The sequence below is a fragment of the Piliocolobus tephrosceles genome, chromosome 11 (assembly GCF_002776525.5).
Source record: "Piliocolobus tephrosceles isolate RC106 chromosome 11, ASM277652v3, whole genome shotgun sequence".
In the NCBI taxonomy this organism is placed as follows: domain Eukaryota; kingdom Metazoa; phylum Chordata; class Mammalia; order Primates; family Cercopithecidae; genus Piliocolobus; species Piliocolobus tephrosceles.
In genome coordinates, this window is record NC_045444.1 from 87747732 (window position 1) to 87768037 (window position 20306).

The following is a 20306-nucleotide window of genomic DNA, read 5'->3' on the forward strand; positions in this document are numbered from 1 at the left end:
GGAACTTTTATGTGAATCTAAATTATTTTGCTTTTGTTTTTTATGGTAGGATATATCTGCATCTTGAAAGGAAGATAAAACAAAAGCCTTCTTTGGAATAGATGGATTTTTGTCACTTTCTGTATGAACTAAAGCGATTCAATGTCTCTTTTGGTAAGTTTTTGTAAATATAGATCTGATTTTGTTCTGTCAGAGTAGTTGGATGTTAATGCCAAGCCATAATAAAAGGGATATTCTGATGGGATATTCTTATGCTCTGAGATATTGTTTTAACCTGATTGACTTCTGGACTTGGGAAATGAATTACATTCTCATTGAGTTTTTCTTTCTTTCATAAAGAACTTCTTGTATACTTCAATATGCTCATTATTCTAATCCTTTGTCCCATATCTACTTTTTCTCATAGGTGTTATACTTCGATATGCCACCCACACCAGTTAGCTATGCCTTATCTTTTAAATCTTTCAGAAATTCCTTTTACAAATTTCCATCTGACCAAAAGCAAGCCAAACAGTATTAAAAATAACCCCTTTGACTTAACCGAAAAAAGAAATCATTTGGATCAAGTATAATATGAGGTATAGCTGCCAACTGGTTTTTTATTTGTATTTAGATCCATGGTATCTACTTTAGATTAAGTAGCTTGAGGACTTTCATTCTGTTTAATACATAATAATAATATTTGAATAGGGAATACTTATATTAAAACATGGCTTTTAAAAAAGTAATGAGTAGACCAAGTGTAGTGGCTCACACCTGTAATCCCAGCATTTTCAGGGACTAAGACTAGAGGATCAGTTGAACCCAGGAGTTCAAGACCAGCCTAGGCAACATAGTGAGACCCTGTCTGTATAAAATATTAGCCAGATGTGGTGTTACATGTCTGTAGCCTCAGCTACTCAGAGGGTTAAGGTGGGAGGATCGCCTGAGTGAGGGATCAAGGCTGCAGTGAACTGTGATCATGCCAGTGCATTCCAGCCTGGGTGATAGAGGGAGCGCCTATCTCAAAAAAAAAAAAAAAAAAAAAAAAGGATGAGTATATTTGTACGATGATTTATAATTTACAAATACTTTCATATATTTCTTTCATAGCTTCACATTGTGGAAGTTTAGCAGGGCATGTGGCATTATCCTCATTTTCAGTTTCTCCAAGATTGCAAAAAATTGGAACTGGACTCATACCTGCCAATCTATTCTATCAATTACCAAGGCTGAGAGGCAGAACTATGAAGTTAGAAGACTGTATTGTTAGTAATATGGAAAATACATAATACAATTACTTATATGTTTAAAGTAAAGCTTTACCACTTGAAAGAGAAGCTTTATATATCTGGAAAATACACGGAGGTGAAATGTCTTATTCTCTAAAGGAGAGATCAGCAAGCTTTTCTGTAAAGGCCAGATAGTATTTACAGACCCTTTGGTCTTTGTTACAGCTACTTTTCTGCTGAAGTACTAGCATGAAAGCAGCCATAGGCAATATATAAATGAATGAATGTATCTGTGTTCCAGTAAAACTTTATTCACAAAAACGGGTGGTGGGTCAGATTTGGCTCATGGACCATAGTTTGCTGATTCCTACTCTAAAGGATTACTTAAGATTTACAATTTTGTATCAGTTGGAAAAGATATAGAAGGGCATTTAGTCTATTCCCCTCATTTGATAGGTGAGGATTCTGAGATTCAAAGGGCTGTGTGTTGCCCAGGGTTTTCAAATTTTGGAAAAAGGATGTCCTAGTTTATTGTTCTATAATTATGGGTTTTGTGAAAAATAATGTGATAATGAGTGATTTATATTGTTAATGATTTTAACTTTAAATCACATTTTTCTGCAATGGTGAAATATTTTAAAATCTTTGAATCGAAATGTTTACTTTTTTTCCTAAATGAGAAATTTATGCAATTGGGATAAAGTTGATAGTTTTACTTAAGGATTCCTCCCCATTCAAGTTTTACCCTCTATTTGAGAACTAAGAAATGCTGTTTTCAAAGGAGCAGCATATGTAAAATACCTTCTTGCAGTTTCTTTATAAGGTCTAACTACTTTTTACTTGGCTATTATGATAATGGACAAAGAAATTATATTCAAAAATATTCTGTGGGAGCTTTCTTCTGGATGATTTTAAATCATTATACTGCCTGAAAGAAATTAGCCTGTAGATTCTTCATGAGCTATTATGTTCACCAGCATTTGATTGATGCAGTGTGGATATAAAAATGTTTTGAAGGATAAGATATGACTATTTTGTGATTTTTATAATATGGGCAGCTAATGAACATGCTAACATTTTTCAGGTGGAGAAAGCAAAAATATCTTCCTTATATTGGCTTGTTTTAGCTGTCTTCATATTTAATAGTGATCACTTTCTTAGGCTGTGAAAATTTTATATAAAGATGATGCAATAGAAGCCTGCCATATTAATTTATAAAATGTTTTTTGTATTTTTATAAACTGAGAACATAAATCACAACTCTTATTTTGAAAAAAAATGGGGTCAATATGTCTTAAATTCTCTTTCATCAAAAAAGTGATGCACATTTTTTAGAGGTAACGGCTCTTTAAATGCTTGAGTGTATTTTGAGGGCTGTGTCAGGGTTCTTCCAGACCACCCTCAGGTTTAGTGATTTGCCAGGAGGACTCAAAGAACTTATCATACAGTCATACTCACAGCTATTTATTAGCAAAAAGGTATAAAGCAAAATCAGCAAAGGGAAAAGGTGTGTGGGGTGAAGGTGAGAGGAAACCAGGTGCAAGCTTTCAAGAATCTTTTCTCAGTGCAGTCCCATAGGATATGCACAGTTCCCCCAGAGGTGTGACATGTGAAATGTTGTCTACTAGGGAAGCTCATTAGAGACTTGGACTTAAGGTTTTTATTGGGGACTTGTCATGTAGGCATGCTCTGCTAGCAAGTAACAAAATTCCAGTCTCCCAGAAAAAAAGCCAGGTGTTCAGCATAAACCATATTATTTGCACGAACAGTTTAGACACAGTGAGCGACTCTTATGAAGGGAACCTCCGCAAAATCCCAGTTCCCAGATACTAGCCAAGGGTCAACCTTATAAGCAGCTCTTTTCTAAGAATAGCAGTTTTAGGCCTGTTGTTAATTCTTCTTTTGCAGTGGTATTAATGGTCGTTATGAAAAATTCAAGCTAAATGTAAAAATATATAAATACCAAACAATACATAAATGTCCTGCCTAGCTGGTGGATATTTTCAATATGAACAACAGTAATAATCTTCAAAAACTGTTTTATTATAAATGTTATTCACCCTAGGAAGCCATTAGAAACTCTGCAGAGGAATCAGTTGTACAGCTATCTTGACATTGTTAGCATCTATTCTTCAGGGTGAATTTTACATCAAACAGTGGGAATACATGCCAAATTTTTGTAATAGATTTATAAAGTATACAGACTGTAGGAATTCAAGTTAAAATAATCAGCAGTGTAGGCTAACTGGGAAAATGACTAGTTTGATTAGTGAGAAATTCTGACATTTCTTAAAAGGAAACTTACTTTTAAGTAATTGACTACAAAGTGTTAAGTAGACATAGGTAGACATATCTTAAGAGACTCATTTGAAATTGTACCTTAATGTTTATATAAAAATAAATGTCCATAAGATGCTTGAAATTAAAAATTCTGAAATGGTTCACGCCTGTAATCCCAGCACTTTGGGAGGCTGAGGTGGGTGGAACACTTGAGGTCAGGAGTCCAAAACCAGCCTGGCCAACATGGTGAAACCCCATCTCTACTAAAACTACAAAAATTAGCCAGGCATGGTGGCAGGCGCCTATAATCCCAGTTGCTCAGGAAGTTGAGGCAGGAGAATTGCTTGAACCCAGGAGGCAGAGGTTGCATCGAGTTGAGATTGCACCACTGCACTCTAGCATGGGTGATAGAGTGAGACTCCATCTCAAAAAAAGAAAAAAAAAAAAAAGTTTTTCAAATACTGAAAATACCTTGTTATGAAAGCCTCTCATAAAATGTGTTTATACTTTTCTTTTGACATACTTTTTCTTCCTAAATAGTATAAGGTCAGCTGATTGATGATGTGATAAACCACATGTAGGTGTTAACATTTCTTTATTGGCAATAAATAATAATAGAACTATGGGTAAATATGTAGAAAAATGTAAATTGTGATGATAAAATAAGTCTCTCTTAATTTGCTTTGAGTTGTAATTAGAGATGTTTATCACCTTTAAAAATAATTATTTTTTCACTCAATATGTGGCTTAATGTGAATAAACATGGTTTCTATACTTAAGAAGGTAGCTGAGGATCAAAATAAAAATAATTATAATGAATACAGCAGAATAATCTTTGGCTAAATATTCAGAAGAAAATCTCAGTGGTGTTGACAGACGGAGTTAAAAATTAACACCAACAGTTAAAATGAATTATTATGACATCAAGAAAAGAGGGCAAGGATCAGCGATAGCACCAAGTGAACTGCTAACATATATGAAGTTTGTCTGCATGCCCAGCCACTTCTCCCTTCTGTTCCACACTGAGTTCCCCCACGATGTGGATCCTGGCTTCAATTCCAGGTTCCTGCATGTTGCCCTTCCTCTCTGCTCCCCACTGTAGTCACTAGACCTTTTTGTATCTACACACCACCCCTGCTTAACTGTAACTTATTTTTCACTTATGTAATGCATTTCTGACTTCCAGGATTGTTTCTGCACTTCAAGAACACAAGTTGAATCACTCAGACCTGAAAAACAGTCTGAAACCAGTATCCATCAATACTTGGTAAGAAAATGGTTAGGCTGGATGCAGTGGTTCACACCTGTAATCCCAACACTTTGGGAGGCGAAGGCAGGAGGATCACTTGAGCCTAAGAGTTTGAGACCAGCCTGGGCAACATAGTGAGATCTCATCTCTAAAACAAAAATAGTTGAGTACAATTAATGCTCTAACTTTGTCTTCTATTCACTTCTGGTTCTCCTCTATTTCTTTTTCTTTACAGTGTCTTTTACTATTTCTCCTTTCTCCTGCCATTTTCCAGGAGTCTATAACTGGCCATTTCTCTTCTTCCTAAAGTGGCTCTTCCTAAGCAGTTTACCTATTCCTATGACTTAAGTTGTTCAAATTTCAGATTGTCTTGGAGTTACCACAGGTTTCCTGAGGGGACCCTGGCATCAAGCAGAACTGATGCTTCTCAGATTTTTACCTGCAACCCCAGACTCTTTCCCGCAGATTTCAGATTGTCCTGGAGTTACCACAGGTTTCCTGAGGGGACCCTGGCATCAAGCAGAACTGATGTGTCTCAGATTTTTACTCCAGACTCTTTCCTGGGCAACAGACATGTCTCTAGAATACCTCTAATTGGATTTTTCAAAGGCATCACTACTCAGTTTGAATAAAACCTTAATCTTCTTTTAAACCCACCAACTTGTTGTATTTCCTACTTCTGCTAATGAAAACTCATCCACTCTGTCATCCTAACTAGAAACTTTAGAGTTATCCTCACACAGCCTCTACCTCTGCCCCCATATTTATTATTCACCAAGTCTTCTGAATCTGTCTCTGAAATGCCCTGGGGTCTATTCCCTACTTCACATGAGCACTGCTACTGCTCAGGTCTCATTGTCTCTCACCTGGGCTCTTGCAGGTGGACTCGTTGCCTCTACTCTCCTAGACACACACATAGTCTTCTCCCACCACTCACATCTGTTAGTGTTCAGTACTGCTACCAATACAGGCCTGCTTGTGTCGCTTTCCAGCTTTGAAACTTCCATTGGCTTACTAAAGCCTATGGAATAAAGTGTAAATGAGCATAATATGAGGGCTCTTAACTGGTGTAGAATATGTCTTAGTTTCATTCTCTACTTGAAATACTCTTTTTTCTTTTCTGCTTCTGAAATTCTTCCTCATCCTTAAAGAATTGGTTCAAATATTGTATCTATGAAGCTTTTCCGCTTACACTTTTTATTTGGCTCTGCTCCTGTATATCTTAGATATATCTTAGGATATTTCTTTGGGATCTTTTCCTCTCCTTATTCCATACTTTATATTGCATTTTTTACTACAGAATGGAACCAACCTTGCAAATGCCTTATTCGCTACAAAATTAGTGAATTCCAGTTAGTTTTACTTATAATTTAACCCCCAGCCCTATCTTCAGCTGTCTTTATTTCTGTTATTTGGCTTTTTATTCATTAATACTCTAGTCTTCTAGTTACCTGTCTCTTCATAAAATACGACGTAGTATCTGAGGGTTTTTTTTTTTAATTGGAGTACTTAGAAGGTGTATATATTTATGGGGTACCTGAGATATTTTGATACAGGCATATGATATGTAATAATTACATCAGGGTAAATGGGTTATCTATCACTTTAAGCATAAATCATTTCTTTGTGTTATAAACATTCCAATTATACTTTTAGTTATTTTAAAATGTACAATAAGTTATTGTTGACTGTAGTCACTCTGTCATGCTATCAAATACTAGATCTTATTCATTCTATCTAACTATATTTTTGTACTCATTAACCATCTCCAGTATACCCACCCCTTCTTGGCCTCTATTCTCTATCTCCATGAGTTCAGTTGTTTTAATTTTTAGCTCCCACAAGTGAGTGAGAACATGTGAAGTTTGTCTTTCTGGGCCTGCCATATTTCACTTAACATAATGTTCTTCACTTTCATCCATGTTGTTGCAAATGGTAGTATCTCATTCTTTTTTATGGCTAAATAATATTCCATTGTACATATGTACCACATTTTCTTTATCCATTCATCTGTTGATGGACACTTAGGTTTCTTCCAAATCTTGGCTATTGTTAATAGTGCTGCAATAAACATGGATGCGTATATATCTCTTTGATATACTGATTTCTTTTCTTTTGGATATATACCTATCAGTGGGATTGCTGGATCATATGGTAGTTTTTGTTTTGTTTTGTTTTGTTTTTTGTTTTTTGAGGAACCTCCATACTGTTCTCCATAGTGGTTGTACTAATTTGCATTATCACAACAGTATTTGAGGGTTCTCTTTTCTCCGTATCCTCACCAGCATTTGTTATTGCCTGTCTTTTGGATAAAAGCCATTTTAACTAGGGTGAGATGGTATCCCCTTGTAGTTTTGATTTGCATTTCTCTGATGATCAGTGATGTTGAGCACTTTTTCATATACCTGTTTGCCATTTGTATGTCATCTTTAAAGAAAAATTGTTTTTATTTTTATTTTTTTGGAGATGGCCAAAAAGATTTGCCACCCAGGCTACACTGCAGTGATGTAATCATAGCTCACAGCAGTGAGCTTGAACTCCTGGGTTAAGCAATCCTTTCACCTCAGGTTATTGATAAGCTAGGACTACAGGCATGTATTACCACACCCAGCTAATTAAAAGAGGTCTTACTATGTTGACCAGGCTGATCTTGAACTCCTGGCCTCCAGTGATCCTCCCACCTCAGCCTCCCAAAGTATTGGGCTTACAGGTGTGAGCCACTGTGCCCAGAACCGTATGTCTTCTTTTGAGAAATGTCTATTTCTAGATCTTTTGCCCATTTTTAAATCAGATGGTTAGATTTTTTAAATTGGATTGTTTGAGCTCCTTATATATTCTGGTTATTAATCCCTTGTCAGATGAGTAATTTGCAAATATTTTCTCCCATTCTGTGGGTTGTCTCTTCACTTTGTTTTTTCTTTTGTTCTGTGAAACTTTTTAACTCGCTGTGATTTCATTTGTCCATTTTTGCTTGATTGCCTCTACTTTTGGGGTATTACTCAATTAATCTTTGCCCAGACCAATTTCCTGGACAACTTCCTCCATGTTTTCTTGTAGTAATTTCATGGTTTGAGGTCTTAGATTTAAGTCTTTAATCCATTTCAATTTTATTTTTTATTATAGCAAGAGATACGGGTCTACTTTCATTCTTCTGCATACAAATATCCAGTTTTCCCAGCACCATTTATTTTTTTTTAATTTTTTATTTTATTTTATTTTATTTTATTTTTGAGACGGAGTCTCGCTCTGTCACCCAGGCTGGAGTGCAGTCGCCGGATCTCAGCTCAGTGCAAGCTCCGCCTCCTGGGTTTACGCCATTCTCCCACCTCAGCCTCCGGAGTAGCTGGGACTACAGGCGCCCGCCACCTCGCCCAGCTAGTTTTTTGTATTTTTTTTTTTAGTAGAGACGGGGTTTCACCGTGTTAGCCAGGATGGTCTCGATCTCCTGACCTCGTGATTCGCCCGTCTCAGCCTCCCAAAGTGCTGGGATTACAGGCTTGAGCCACTGCGCCCGGCCCCCAGCACCATTTATTGAAGAGACTGTCCTTTCCCCAGTGTATGTTCTTGGCATCTTTGTCAAAAATGAGTTCACTGTAGATGTATGGATTTATTTCTGAGTTCTCTGTTCTGTTCCATTGGTCTGTGTGTCTGTTTGTATACAAGCACCAAGCTGTTTTGGTTACAATAACTCTGTAGTATAATTTGAAGTACAATAACTCTGTAGTATAATGTGATTCCTCCAGTTTTTTTCCTTTTTGCTTAGGATTATATAACGACCTTCCATGTCTCTTTTTATAAGTTTTGCCTTGAAATTTATTTTGCCTGATATACGTGCATATCGACTCCTGTTCTTTTTCTGTTTCCATTTATATGGAATATTTTTCTTACCCTATTTATTTTCAGTCTATGAGTGTCTTTATAGGTGAAGTATGGTTCTTGTAGGCAACAGATAATTGAATCTTTTTTTAAAATTAATTCAGCTACTCTATGTCTATTCATTGGAGAGTTTAATCCACTGATATTCAGTGTTATTATTGATAAGGACTTAACTGCTGGCTTTTGTTATTTGTTGTGTATTCTCTTCCTTCCTTCCTGTCTTCTTCCTTTTTGTGAAGTTTATTTTCTCTGGTGGTATGTTTTAGTTTCTTGTTTTTTATTTTTGTTGTGTGTATGCGTTGTAGATTTTATTATTTGAGGTTACTGTGAGGCTTGCAAATAACATAACATGTTATTTTAAACTGACAACTTGACACTGATTGCAGAAACAAACAGGCAAAGAGAGAACTAATAAAAACTGTATACTTTAACTTCATTCCTCCTGTTTTTTTAACTTTTTGTGGTTTCTATTTATATCTTCTTATACTATTTTGAAAAGGTATTGTAGTTATTATTTGTTCATCTTTTAATCTTTCTACTCAAGATATGAGTAGTTTACACACCACAATTACAATGTTATAATAGTCTGTTTTTATGTGTGTATTTATTATTACCAGTGAGTTTTGTACCTTCAGATAATTTCTTACTGCTTGTTAACATCGTTTTCTTTTAGACTGAAGAACTCCCTTTAGCATTTTTTGTAGGAGAGGTCTGGCATTGATGAAATCCCTCAGCTTTTGTTTTTCTGGGAAAGTCTTTATTTCTCCTTCCATGTTTGAAGGATATTTTCACTGGATAAACTGTGAAAGTTTTTCACCGGGTGCGGTGGCTCACACCTGTAATCCCAGCACTTTGGGAGGCCAGGGTGGGCAGATCACAAGGTCAGGAGATCAAGACCATCCTGGCTAACATGGTGAAACCCCATCTCTACTAAAAATACAAAAAATTAGCTGGACGTGGTTGCATACGCCTGTAATCCCCCCACTCAGGAGGCTGAGGCAGGAGAATCGCTTGAACTCAGGAGGTGGAGGTTGCAGTGAGCCGAGATCGCACCATTGCACTCCAGCCTGGGTGACAGAGTGAGACTCTGTCTCAAAAAAAAAAAAAAGTTTTTCCTTCAGCACTTTAAATATGTTCTGCTACTCTCTCCCGGCCTGTAAGGTTTCCACTGATAAGTCTGCTACAAGATGTATCGGAGCCCCTTTATATGTTCTTTCTTTTTTCTTACTTCTTTTAGGATCCTTTCTTTATCTTTGACCTTTGGAAGTTTGCTTGTTAAATGTCTTTTTTGGGTTAAATCTGCTGGGTGTTCCATAACCTTCTTGGATACTGGATATTGATATCTTGGATACTTGGATAACTTCTTGGATACTTGGATATTGATATCTTTCTCTAGGTTTGGAAAGTTCTCTGTTATTATCCCTTTGAATAAACTTTCTATTCTGATATTTTTCTCTACCTCCTCTTCAATGCCAATAACTCTTAGATATGCCCTTTTGAGGCTATTTTCTAGATCTTATAGGTGTGCTTCATTCTTTCATACTCTTTTTTATTTTGTCTTCTCTGTGTATTTTCAAATAACCTATCTTCAATTTCACTAATTCTTCTGCTTGATCAGTTTTGCTATTGAGAGACTCTAATGCATTCTTCAGTATGTCAGTTGAATTAGAATTTGTTTGATTTTTAAAAAATTAGTTGCATCTCTTTGTTAAATTTATCTGATGGGATTCTGAATTCCTTCTCTGCATTATCTTGAAATTTGTTGAACTTCCCCAAAACAGCTATTTCAAATTCTCTGTCTGGAAGGTCACGTGTCTCTGTCACTCTGGGATTGGTCACTGGTACCTTACTTTGCTCATTTGGTGAAATCATGTTTTCCTAGATGTTCTTGATGCTTGTGGATGTTCATTAATGTCTGCACATTGAAGCGTTACGTATTTATCATAGTCTTTGAAGGCTGAACTTACTCGTATCCATTCTTCTTGGGAAGACTTTCCAAGTATTTACAGGGAATTGAGTATTGTGATCTAAGTCTTTGGTCACTGCAACTCTATCTGCATTAGGACCACTTCAAGCCCAGCAAAACTGTGACTCTTGCAGACTCACAGAAGTACCATCTTGGGCCGGGTGCAGTGGCTCAAGCCTGTAATCCCAGCACTTTGGGAGGCCGAGACAGGCGGATCACGAGGTCAGGAGATTGAGACCATCCTGGCGAACACGGTGAAACCCTGTCTCTACTAAAAAATACAGGAAAACTAGCCGGGCGAGGTGGCGGGCGCCTGTAATCCCAGCCACTTGGGAGGCTGAGGCAGGAGAATGGTGTGAACCCGGGGGGCGGAGCTTGCAGTGAGCTGAGATCCGGCCACTGCACTCCAGCCTGGGCGACAGAGCGAGACTCTGTCCCCCCAAAAAAAAAAAAAAAAAGAAGTACCATCCTGGTGGTCTTGGGTAAGGTCTGAGAGAATTACCTGGATTACTAGGCAGGGAATCTCGTTTTCTTCCCTTACTTTCTCCCCAAACAGTTTCTCTTTCCATGCTGAGCTGCCTGGAGCTGGGCGAGGGGTGACACAAGCACTGCCGTTGCCACCACAACTAGGACTGCACTGGGTCAGACCTGAAGCTCAGCACAGCGCTGGGTCTTGCCCCAGTCCTGCAGCCACCACTGCCCAGCTGGATGTTCACTCAAGGACCAGGGGCTCTTCAGTCACCAGGTGTTGAATCCAGCCAGGCTGTGTCCTTCTCTTCAGGGCAGTGAGCTCCCCACCTGACCCTGGGTGGGTCCAGAAATGCCTTCTGGGGGCCAGGGCCATGGGTCAGGAACCTTAGGAATCTACTTTGTGCTCTATTCTACTGCAGCTGAGCTGGCATCCAAACCACAGGACAAAGTCCTTCCTATTCTTCCCTCTCCCTTCGTCAGGCAGAAGGAGTCTCATGGCCACCATTGTCCCCGGCCCATAGCAGAGTCCTGCCTGGCTATTGCCAGTGTTCACTCAAGGCCCAGGGCTCTTCTGTCAGTTTGTGGTGAATATTGCCAGGCCTGGGTTTCTCTCTTCAGGGCAGTGGGCTACTGTTTAGCCCAGGGCCAGTCCAGAAGTCCTATCCAGGAGCCAAGGCCTGGAATCAGGGACCCCAGGAGTGTGCTTGGTGCTCTAGCCTACCGTGGCTGAGCTGGTACCCAAGCTGCAAGACCAAGCCCCCTTTACTCTCCCCTCTCCTCTACTCAAGCAAAAGGAGCCTCTACCTGTGGCCACCACAGTTGGGAATGTCCTAGTTCACACCTGAAGCCAGCATGGCCCTGAGTTTCACCCAAGGCCCACAGCAAGTACTGCCTGGGTAGTGTTGATGGTTATTCAAGGCGCAAGGTCCTAGTCAGCAGGTGATGGATCCTGCCAGAACTAGGTCCTTCTCTTCATGGGAGCAGTTTCCCTTCTGGCCCAGGGTGTGTCTAGAAATGGTGTCCAGGAGCTAGGGCTTGGAATGGGGGCCTCAGGAATCTGGTACCCTATTCTACTGTGGCTGAGCTGGAATCCAAGTTGCAAGACAAAGTCCTTTTTATTCAAGACCAAGCCTCCTTTCCTCTCCCCTCCTCAAGGGAAAGGAAGGAATCTCCTGGAGCTACAAGCTGCACGGCCTGGGGTTAGAAGAGGAGTGACAGAAGCACTCCCTTGGCTGCCCTGGCTGGTGTCTCACTAGGTCATGGACCCCCAAGTCCACTGGCCCCAAGCCCAGCACAGCACCAGGAATTGCCCTGGAATTGCAGTCCTTGTGGCCTAGACTACCTTTCAAGTTTATTTAGGACCCCAGAGGCTTTCAGCCTGTGGTGGCAGACAAGGCTTGCTGGAATTCAGGTTCCAACTGCTGGGATGGGTGATTCCCCTCTGGCTAAGGCTGATCTAAATGCTCCCTCCTTGGGCGGTGGCTGAATTCTTTACTGTGTTGCTTTCTGCTGTGACAGGCAACACTGAGTTCCAGTGCAAAGTCCCACAATCACTGCACTCTCCCTCCCCGGGGGATGAGGAAGGGGAATCATCAGCTATTCAAGACTGTCTTCCCTACCCTGTTCAGTGCCTCTTTCAGTGATAGGAAGTTAAAACCAGGTACTGTGATAGCTCACCTGATTTTTTATTCTTACGAAGGTGCCTTCTTGTTTGGATAGTTGTTCAATTTGGTGTTCATGAAGGGTGGGGGAAGATTGCTAGAGGGTTCTATTCAGCCATCTTTCTCCACCTCCCTCCCAGTCTGAGTTTTAATTCAAGTAAATCCCTTTGGGTGAGGCAGAAAGTAAAGTGATTCTTGTCTCCATGCTGTTACCGAGAGAGGCCTAGAACTAAGCAAATGTTCACAGCTGCCACCTGAATCCTTTAAACCTCCAGGTTGGAGCCTTTCTATAATTTAAGGATTGAAATGTCACATCCCTCTCTGTTAGTAGAGTTAGACTAAAATCTTCAGTGAGAGAAGCAGAAGCATAATCTGAAGTCTCTCGTGGAAACATGAATTGGAAAAGTTGTATAATGTAAGTTGACACCAGCTGGAAACTGGTGCCTGATGACTAGAAAAACTTCCCTGTGCACTCTCTTGAGTCATGCTGTAAAACACCATCTGTCGTCTTTTCTTTGGACAACTTGTTTTCCATTGGCCTGGACTTTGTAGATAGGATTAAATTTTATGTTAAAATATCATGTTTGGAGGACAGTCTGCTTTTCCAAGTGATTTGTGTCTCCTGTAACTTTGGAAACCCCTCTTTCTGTAGGAAAATTCATTTTCTATAGTTAACCTTTGCAAATGAAAGGCTGTGGTGTTTGAGCTGAGATGCTGCTTTTTAAAATAATCCAATTTTAGCATTACAGTGATTCATAAGAGGCCATCTAGTCTAATTTTCAACTTATGTAGGGAGTGTTCTCTACAATATCTCTGAGAGTTCATTGTAGAAATTTAAATAAAAAAGCTCCATTGTAGAAAAATAGTCATCACAGAAAAATAGAAACATACAGAAAGGTATGTTTCACCACAAGTAAAAGTCTGGCAGGATCTCTCTGAAAACACTTCAGAGTGCTATTCATTGGCTTGATTATTGAACCATGATGTTCCTCAGCCTCTTGGATCAGAAACTGGATTTAGTCAGCAAACCTAGAGTGGATCCATATTTCAGTATCAGATCCACATTAATCAAGCTCATTATAAACCCAGTCTCCCAGTGCCAGAGGAAATGGTGCCCTTACATTGTATCATCAATCCACTCTTATAGAAAAGTTACATGAGAAACCAAATCATAATTAGAAGCAGTTTAATGTATAATGGAGAACTAATGACAGCTGTCAAAGTACTTGAAATTCATATCACAGTACTTCCTTTCACTGCAAGCAGACATTTGTGGGCATCAAAACTTTTATTTTTCTAGCCTTGCAATTGCTGACCATTCCCTCTTTACTTCCAGTTCTTGTACCTCCGTGTAGCTCAAGTACTGTCAATGGTGGTCGTCCAACCTCCGAATATATCAATGGAGAGAGGATAATGGAAAGAGGCAACTTGATGCCTGAACTACACGTGGATAGCACTGGTTACTCCACATTTCTTATGCGGAACTGAAATCTACTTCCTGGAGCTTCTATCTGTTGATCTCAGCTCTTCTCGCTGAACAATTGTTTACCCTTCTATATTAGTCTTTTGGTCACTTGCAAATGGCAACTATATATATTCTTTTTTTTTTTTTTTTAATTTTTTTTTTTTTTTTGAGACGGAGTCTGGCTCTGTCGCCCAGGCTGGAGTGCAGTGGTGAGATCTCGGCTCACTGCAAGCTCCACCTCCCGGGTTCATGCCATTCTTCTGTCTCAGCCTCCCGAGTAGCTGGGACTACAGGCGCCCTCCACCACGCCCGGCTAATTTTTTGTATTTTTAGTAGAGACGGGGTTTCACCGTGGTCTCGATCTCCTGACCTTGTGATCCGCCCACCTCGGCCTCCCAAAGTGCTGGGATTAGAGGCGTGAGCCACCGCACCCGGCCATATATATATTCTTAATATTTTCTTTTCCAGATTAAATATTTCCAACTCCTCCATTGTTGCTGGAACCTTCACCGACTTGGTTGGCCTTCTCCAGGCATCACCATTTTACAGTCACCATTTTATAATTCCCCCTTAAACTGTGGTGTCTCAATTATCCATAGTGCTCCAGATACTATCTAATCATTTCAGAATACAGTGAAACTCTTGTCTCTTCAAGTCTGCTCAATTTTGCTTCTGTAAATGTAGCTCAATATTATGCTTTTATTTAACCTTCTCTGTCACACACTGAAACCTCCAAGTCATAAACCTGGTATCCTCAATTTTGTATTTAGGCTATTGTTTTTTGTTTGTTTGTTTGTTAACTTAAGTGTAAGGTTTTGCATTTATCCTTGTAAAATTTTATTGAACTGGGCCCATTCTTCTAGCTGCAGGATGATTGTGAGTCCTGCCTTTTTTTTTTTTTCTGGTAATTAGCTATGTCCAGCAATGCATGATCCATACTGTTTCTTTTTTCAAGCCGGCCTGTTTCATTTTCAGGAAGTCATTAAAAAGTTTAACAGAACAAAGGCAAGGACTTTGCCATAATTTTTGCTTTCTATCATCTAACTGATCATCAAGTGAAAAAGAGAAGCAGGGTTAGTTTGGGATGATTTGCTCTTAGTAAATCTGAGTTGTCTTCTTGGGATTACCATGTGGCTTTTTAAAGTGCCCATAATTCACCTATTGAATAATTTGATCTCTGACTTTACTGGGCAGCAGCATCAAGCTTGCCCCTTTGCAGTTTTCTCCCTTTTTGAAAATTGGGTCATTGTTTGCTACTTCTATTCTGGTTTTTCATCTGAGTTCTACCATAGTTGCAAACTTCATATCCGAAGTGTAATTGCCCTGGGCCTGGAGGTTTGAACCTATTTAAAACAACCTTTTTAGAGCTTTGAATACTTATTTACAAGTTTATTTACAAGTGTTATTTACAAGTGTCCCTTCTAGTTTAAATAAGACTAATTCCCTAATGGAATAGATGGAAGCAAAATAGTCGCTGATTAGTTCTGATTTTAATCCATCACCCCGTAACATTATGCTGTTTTTTCCAAGCCTATGAACTATGAGCCTTAGTTCATTATGTCTCTCGCCTTCCTGACAGGCTTACAGGTTGATATCACTTAAAAATTTTTTAAATTGTAATATTTTCTTTCTGTCTCTTTTATGTGGTCTTTAAATCTGAGTTTATCTGAAGACTACCTGTTTTGAAGAAACTGAATTGCTTCCATCAGATTGTCAAGAGGCAGAAAAAAAGAGAAACTAAATTGCATTATTTTGATTTGTTTTCTCATCAGGATTATTTCCAATTGTATAGTAGAATTTCTTTTTACATTCTTTCATTCCTCTTGAACAATAGTCACCCTTATTCATCTTTAGCCATGGGTTTATAATTCTTTTTTTCCTGCTCTCTTAAAGTTTAGGGAACATTTAATCCTGTGACTGTTTCAAACTCCATCTCTGTCTCTTGATTAAAAAGAGCTAAGAATGTGAAAAGGAGTTAACACAATTCCTAGCATATAGTAATGTTATTTTTCCCCTTTTTTCCTTCCCCTGCCACCTGTCTGTAGAGGCTCCTAAGTTGGAGTACTTACGTCCATTGGGAGACCCTCATGGCTATCATATGAAGCCAGTAGTTTAGGCTTCTTCTTTTTCATACCTCCATGTTATTTCACTGTCACTGTATTCAGGTGCAAACCTGACTCTCACTCCAAAGCACACCATGGGACCTCCTATCAGTACTTGGTCATACACTTAGGAGGTCTGTCTCCTTTGATTTTTCTTTCTGACCTCCCATCTGATTCATCTTGCTAAAAACTTCATCAGCAATTTTAATAGGCTGCAGTCTAGAAACTGTTCCTTGACTGTTAACATCTTCACTAGCAGAGCATGTACCTTGTGCAAAATATGGCTGTAGCTTGAAGCAAGAGCACAAGCATAGAATATCCCTCACAGGTCTCTGCAGCTCTTCGCTTGGTACATTTGTCAGCTATCCTGAAGAATTAACATTCTTTGCAACTCCTAAACATTTTACTGGAAAGTACGCTGGAAAGTATTCCTTGCTATCTGTAAATCTCCTTTTCCTGCCCTCTCCATAGGCTAACGGCTTTCTAACTAACATCAATGAGCAACTGGTAAATTCCTTTTAGATCTTAAAACAGTCTCTTAAGCCACTTTGCAGTACCTTCCTAATGAGTACCTCTGTGTTTGAAAATATAACACAGAGGTGCTCATTAGGGGCAGGGGGACCAAGTGTTTTATATTGGGGCAGGGGGACCAATAATTTCATCTATTTTGTTTTTATCTTTAAAAACAAATGCAGGTCGATGAGCCAACCCTTTCCTGGTCACCTCCATCCACTAGAGCAAGCGAAGTAGTATGTTCCACCAACGTTTCTCACTACGAGCTCCAAGTAGAAATAGGTAATAATTCTGAATTTCTAATTGACCCTTCAGCGTTAGAAATTAAATTGATGACAAAAATATTATTTTGTAGACGAGTTTTTTTCTGTTGTTACCTCCAGCAGAAAACTAGATGCTAATTGTGTCAGTCAAGTGGATTCAATTAATTTATGTCTATCTTAAAATAATGACTCAGATTTTTTCAAGATTACTGTCTAGAACATTTACTTTTCCATTGAAGTACATTTAGATGAGGAAGACACTAAATACTTATTATTTGTATGTTTATTATGGGAAGCATCTATTTTATGGGTATAATTTTTACTGGGTATGAAGTAAAATCAAGTCAGGTAAATCTTTTCAGTCACAGTCCTTTAACTAAATTGCTTCTTAGTTTAAAAATTTATCTAAAATCCCATTTGAAATAGAAAGCTTTTTCAGTTAAGTGTGGAATAGGATGGGTTATTGTTTATAGCTTTACATATGTGAAACATTTGCTCTGAATATTCAGAAACATCTGTTAAACAAATAGGGGAACAAAGCATGGGAGAACAGTTGGAATTGACATCATCTCTGGGAAGATGAACACACAATATAGCTTCATTTTATGCACTGGAGGGTACTTTAGTAGAGGTATGTCCTAAGTGTTATGGGAACGGAGAAGATGGAGCATACAACGAACCACCTCTGGGAGTTAAGAGAAATGGCAAAAAGGGGCTGGATCTTGAATGAGGAAGAGTTTGCTAGATATTCTAGTCATAGGTTTTGTTATAGACAACATAAACAATCCTGGCTAACTTAAGTGAAAAAGGAATATTTGAACAATGCTGCTAACTCACAGAATTATTGGCTAGAGAAATAGGCTTGGAAGAAGCCAAGAGAAGCTGCGTGACAAGAACCAGGACTGTGGAGGAGCAGCCTAGTGAATGTACTGCCCACCGCCAGACGCTGGCCCACTGCAGGGAGCTCTGATGACTGCTGCTGCTTTGTCCTTCACTCCATGCTCCAGTTGGCCAAGCAGAGGTCACATGCCAAGGTCAAGGAGACTAAGGGAGAGTAAGGATCTGACCTTTTTGAAATAACACATAGTGGCAAATGCCCCAAAATTAGAAAGGAGTTTCAGATGGTGCCAATTCTAAAAAGGTGAAAACATGTTTACCTCAGTAAATGACTGAGGAAGGATGGTTAGGGGAGAATACCATATAGTTCCTCTGTGACTACAAGTTGGGACAAGGGGAGAGTAGGCAGTGGTAGGAGATGAATCTGGAAAGGCAGGTTTGGAACGTGTTGTGAAGGACTTCATGTGGTCGGATTTAGAATGGCGTCTACAACCTACCCTCCTTATTACTCAGATGATTTAAGGTGGAGATTTGGAATTTACTGTCCTTCTGCTAGAGAGACATTGTGGAATCGTGATGACAATAGTAGCATCTAACAGGCATGATGCGGAACATTTAGTATGTATTTTTTTCCTTTAACCCTTTGCCACTCCCATTTCGCAGATGAGGACACTGAGGCTCTGAGATAGTCATACGGTTAGTGATTTGAAACCAGATCTTTCTGACTGTAGGATCTAAGCTCTCAGCTGCCGCAGGACCTGCCATTGATAAAATGCCAAATTTAAAACAACTCAGGCAACAGTCAGGAAGATGTAGTAGATCAGCAGTGCACAACCAGAAGTGTCATCTTCATTACCTGTGTCTTTTTTAAAATTACAACACCTATATTCTATCATAGAGCTACTGGACCAAGGTTTCTGGGGAGTGGGGTCAAGGCAGAGGCATTTTGCAGTAGTTCCCTCAGTAATTCTGGTGTGTGCCCTGGCTGAGAATGCAGGGCATATGAGGGAGTCACTGCATACATCCAGGGCAACAGGATGGGGCTCAGACTAAGTCAGTGACGCTGACACTGAGGAGAGGAGATGAATTTGAGATTAACTTCATTTCAAAAATCGACAAAATTTGGTGACCATGGAGAGAGGGAGGTAACTAACGTTTATTAGGTGGCTGCTAGCAAGTGCCACTCTAGGTGTTTTACATTTAAAAAGCTGACGATACCAAATGCTGGTGAGTATGTCAGGCAGTGACAGCTCTTATACATTGTTTGTGGGAATGTGAAATAATTCAGCCACTTTTGAAAACAGTTTGGCAACTTCTTATAATGTTAAGCATATGTTTACCACATGACCCAGCAATCTCACTCATAGATATTTGCCAAAGATAAATGAAAACATATGTCTACCTATACATTATAGGTATAGGACTGTTTTTGGCAGCTTTATAGTCACCGAAAACTGAAAACAACCTAAATAACCATCAGTATTATAAATGGATAAATAAATTGTGGCATAGCCATACAATTGTTTATTGCTCAGCAATAGAAATTAATTGCTGAAACATACAACAACATGGATGAGTCTCAGAAGCATATGCCAAGTGAAAGAAGCTAAACACAAAAGAAGCTGACGACTGTGTTATTTTTGACACCATTTATGTGACAAAAGTCAGATTGGTGGTTGCCAGGGACTGGGAGTGGGGACAGGGGATTGCTCAGTAGCATTCCATTGTGTGAGTATATCGCAATTGGTTTATCAAGTCACAATTTTAGTCATTATAATAGATATGTAATGGTATGTCACTGTTTTAATTTGCATTTCTCTATCTTGAGCATCTTTTCATATGCTTATTGGCTGTTCCTGTATCTTACTTTGTGGATTGCCTGTTTAATCCTCTGCCTGTTTTTAAATTGGATTGCTTGATAAGTATTATTAATACTTTGAATGGGTAGTGTGCCTTTTCATTTTCTTAACAGTACTTTTTGAAGAGCAAGACTTTTCAATTTTGATGAAGTCTAAATTGTCAATTTTTTTTCTTCTTTGGTTACTAACATGACTTTTATGCCTGATTATAGGAAGAGGATTTGACAATTTGACTTCTGTCCATCTTGCACGGCATACTCCCACGGGAACACTGGTAACTATAAAAATTACAAATCTGGAAAACTGCAATGAAGAACGCCTGAAAGCTTTACAGGTAACAACATGAAGAAAATGATACACAGTTGGCCCTCTGTATCCACTGCTTCCACATCTGCAGATTCAACCAATTGTGAATAGAAAATACATTTTAAAATAAATAATACAATAAAAAATAGTACAAATAAAACACAGCATAACTATTTACATAGCATTTACATTGTATTAGACATTATAAGTAACCTAGAAATGATTTAAAGTATATAGGAGGATGTGC

The 20306-nt window shown here is 38.9% G+C and overlaps 1 protein-coding gene across 3 annotated transcripts in view; it reads left to right on the forward strand.

Moving 5' to 3' along the window:
• The window catches only part of STRADB (STE20 related adaptor beta), a 31958-nt gene that overhangs the window by 2951 nt on the left and 8701 nt on the right, over positions 1-20306 (forward strand). For 2 of the 3 annotated variants that reach the window (XM_023219011.2, XM_023218997.2), the window contains exons 2-5: positions 50-153; positions 4678-4758; positions 16977-17076; positions 19966-20087. In XM_023219011.2, coding sequence (XP_023074779.1) covers positions 142-153; positions 4678-4758; positions 16977-17076; positions 19966-20087 — 315 coding nt within the window. In that variant the 5' untranslated portion in view covers positions 50-141. Of the gene's footprint in view, positions 1-49; positions 154-406; positions 579-4677; positions 4759-16976; positions 17077-17909; positions 18112-19965; positions 20088-20306 lie in introns of those variants that run through there. The other variant, XM_023219002.1, reaches the window with a different exon arrangement.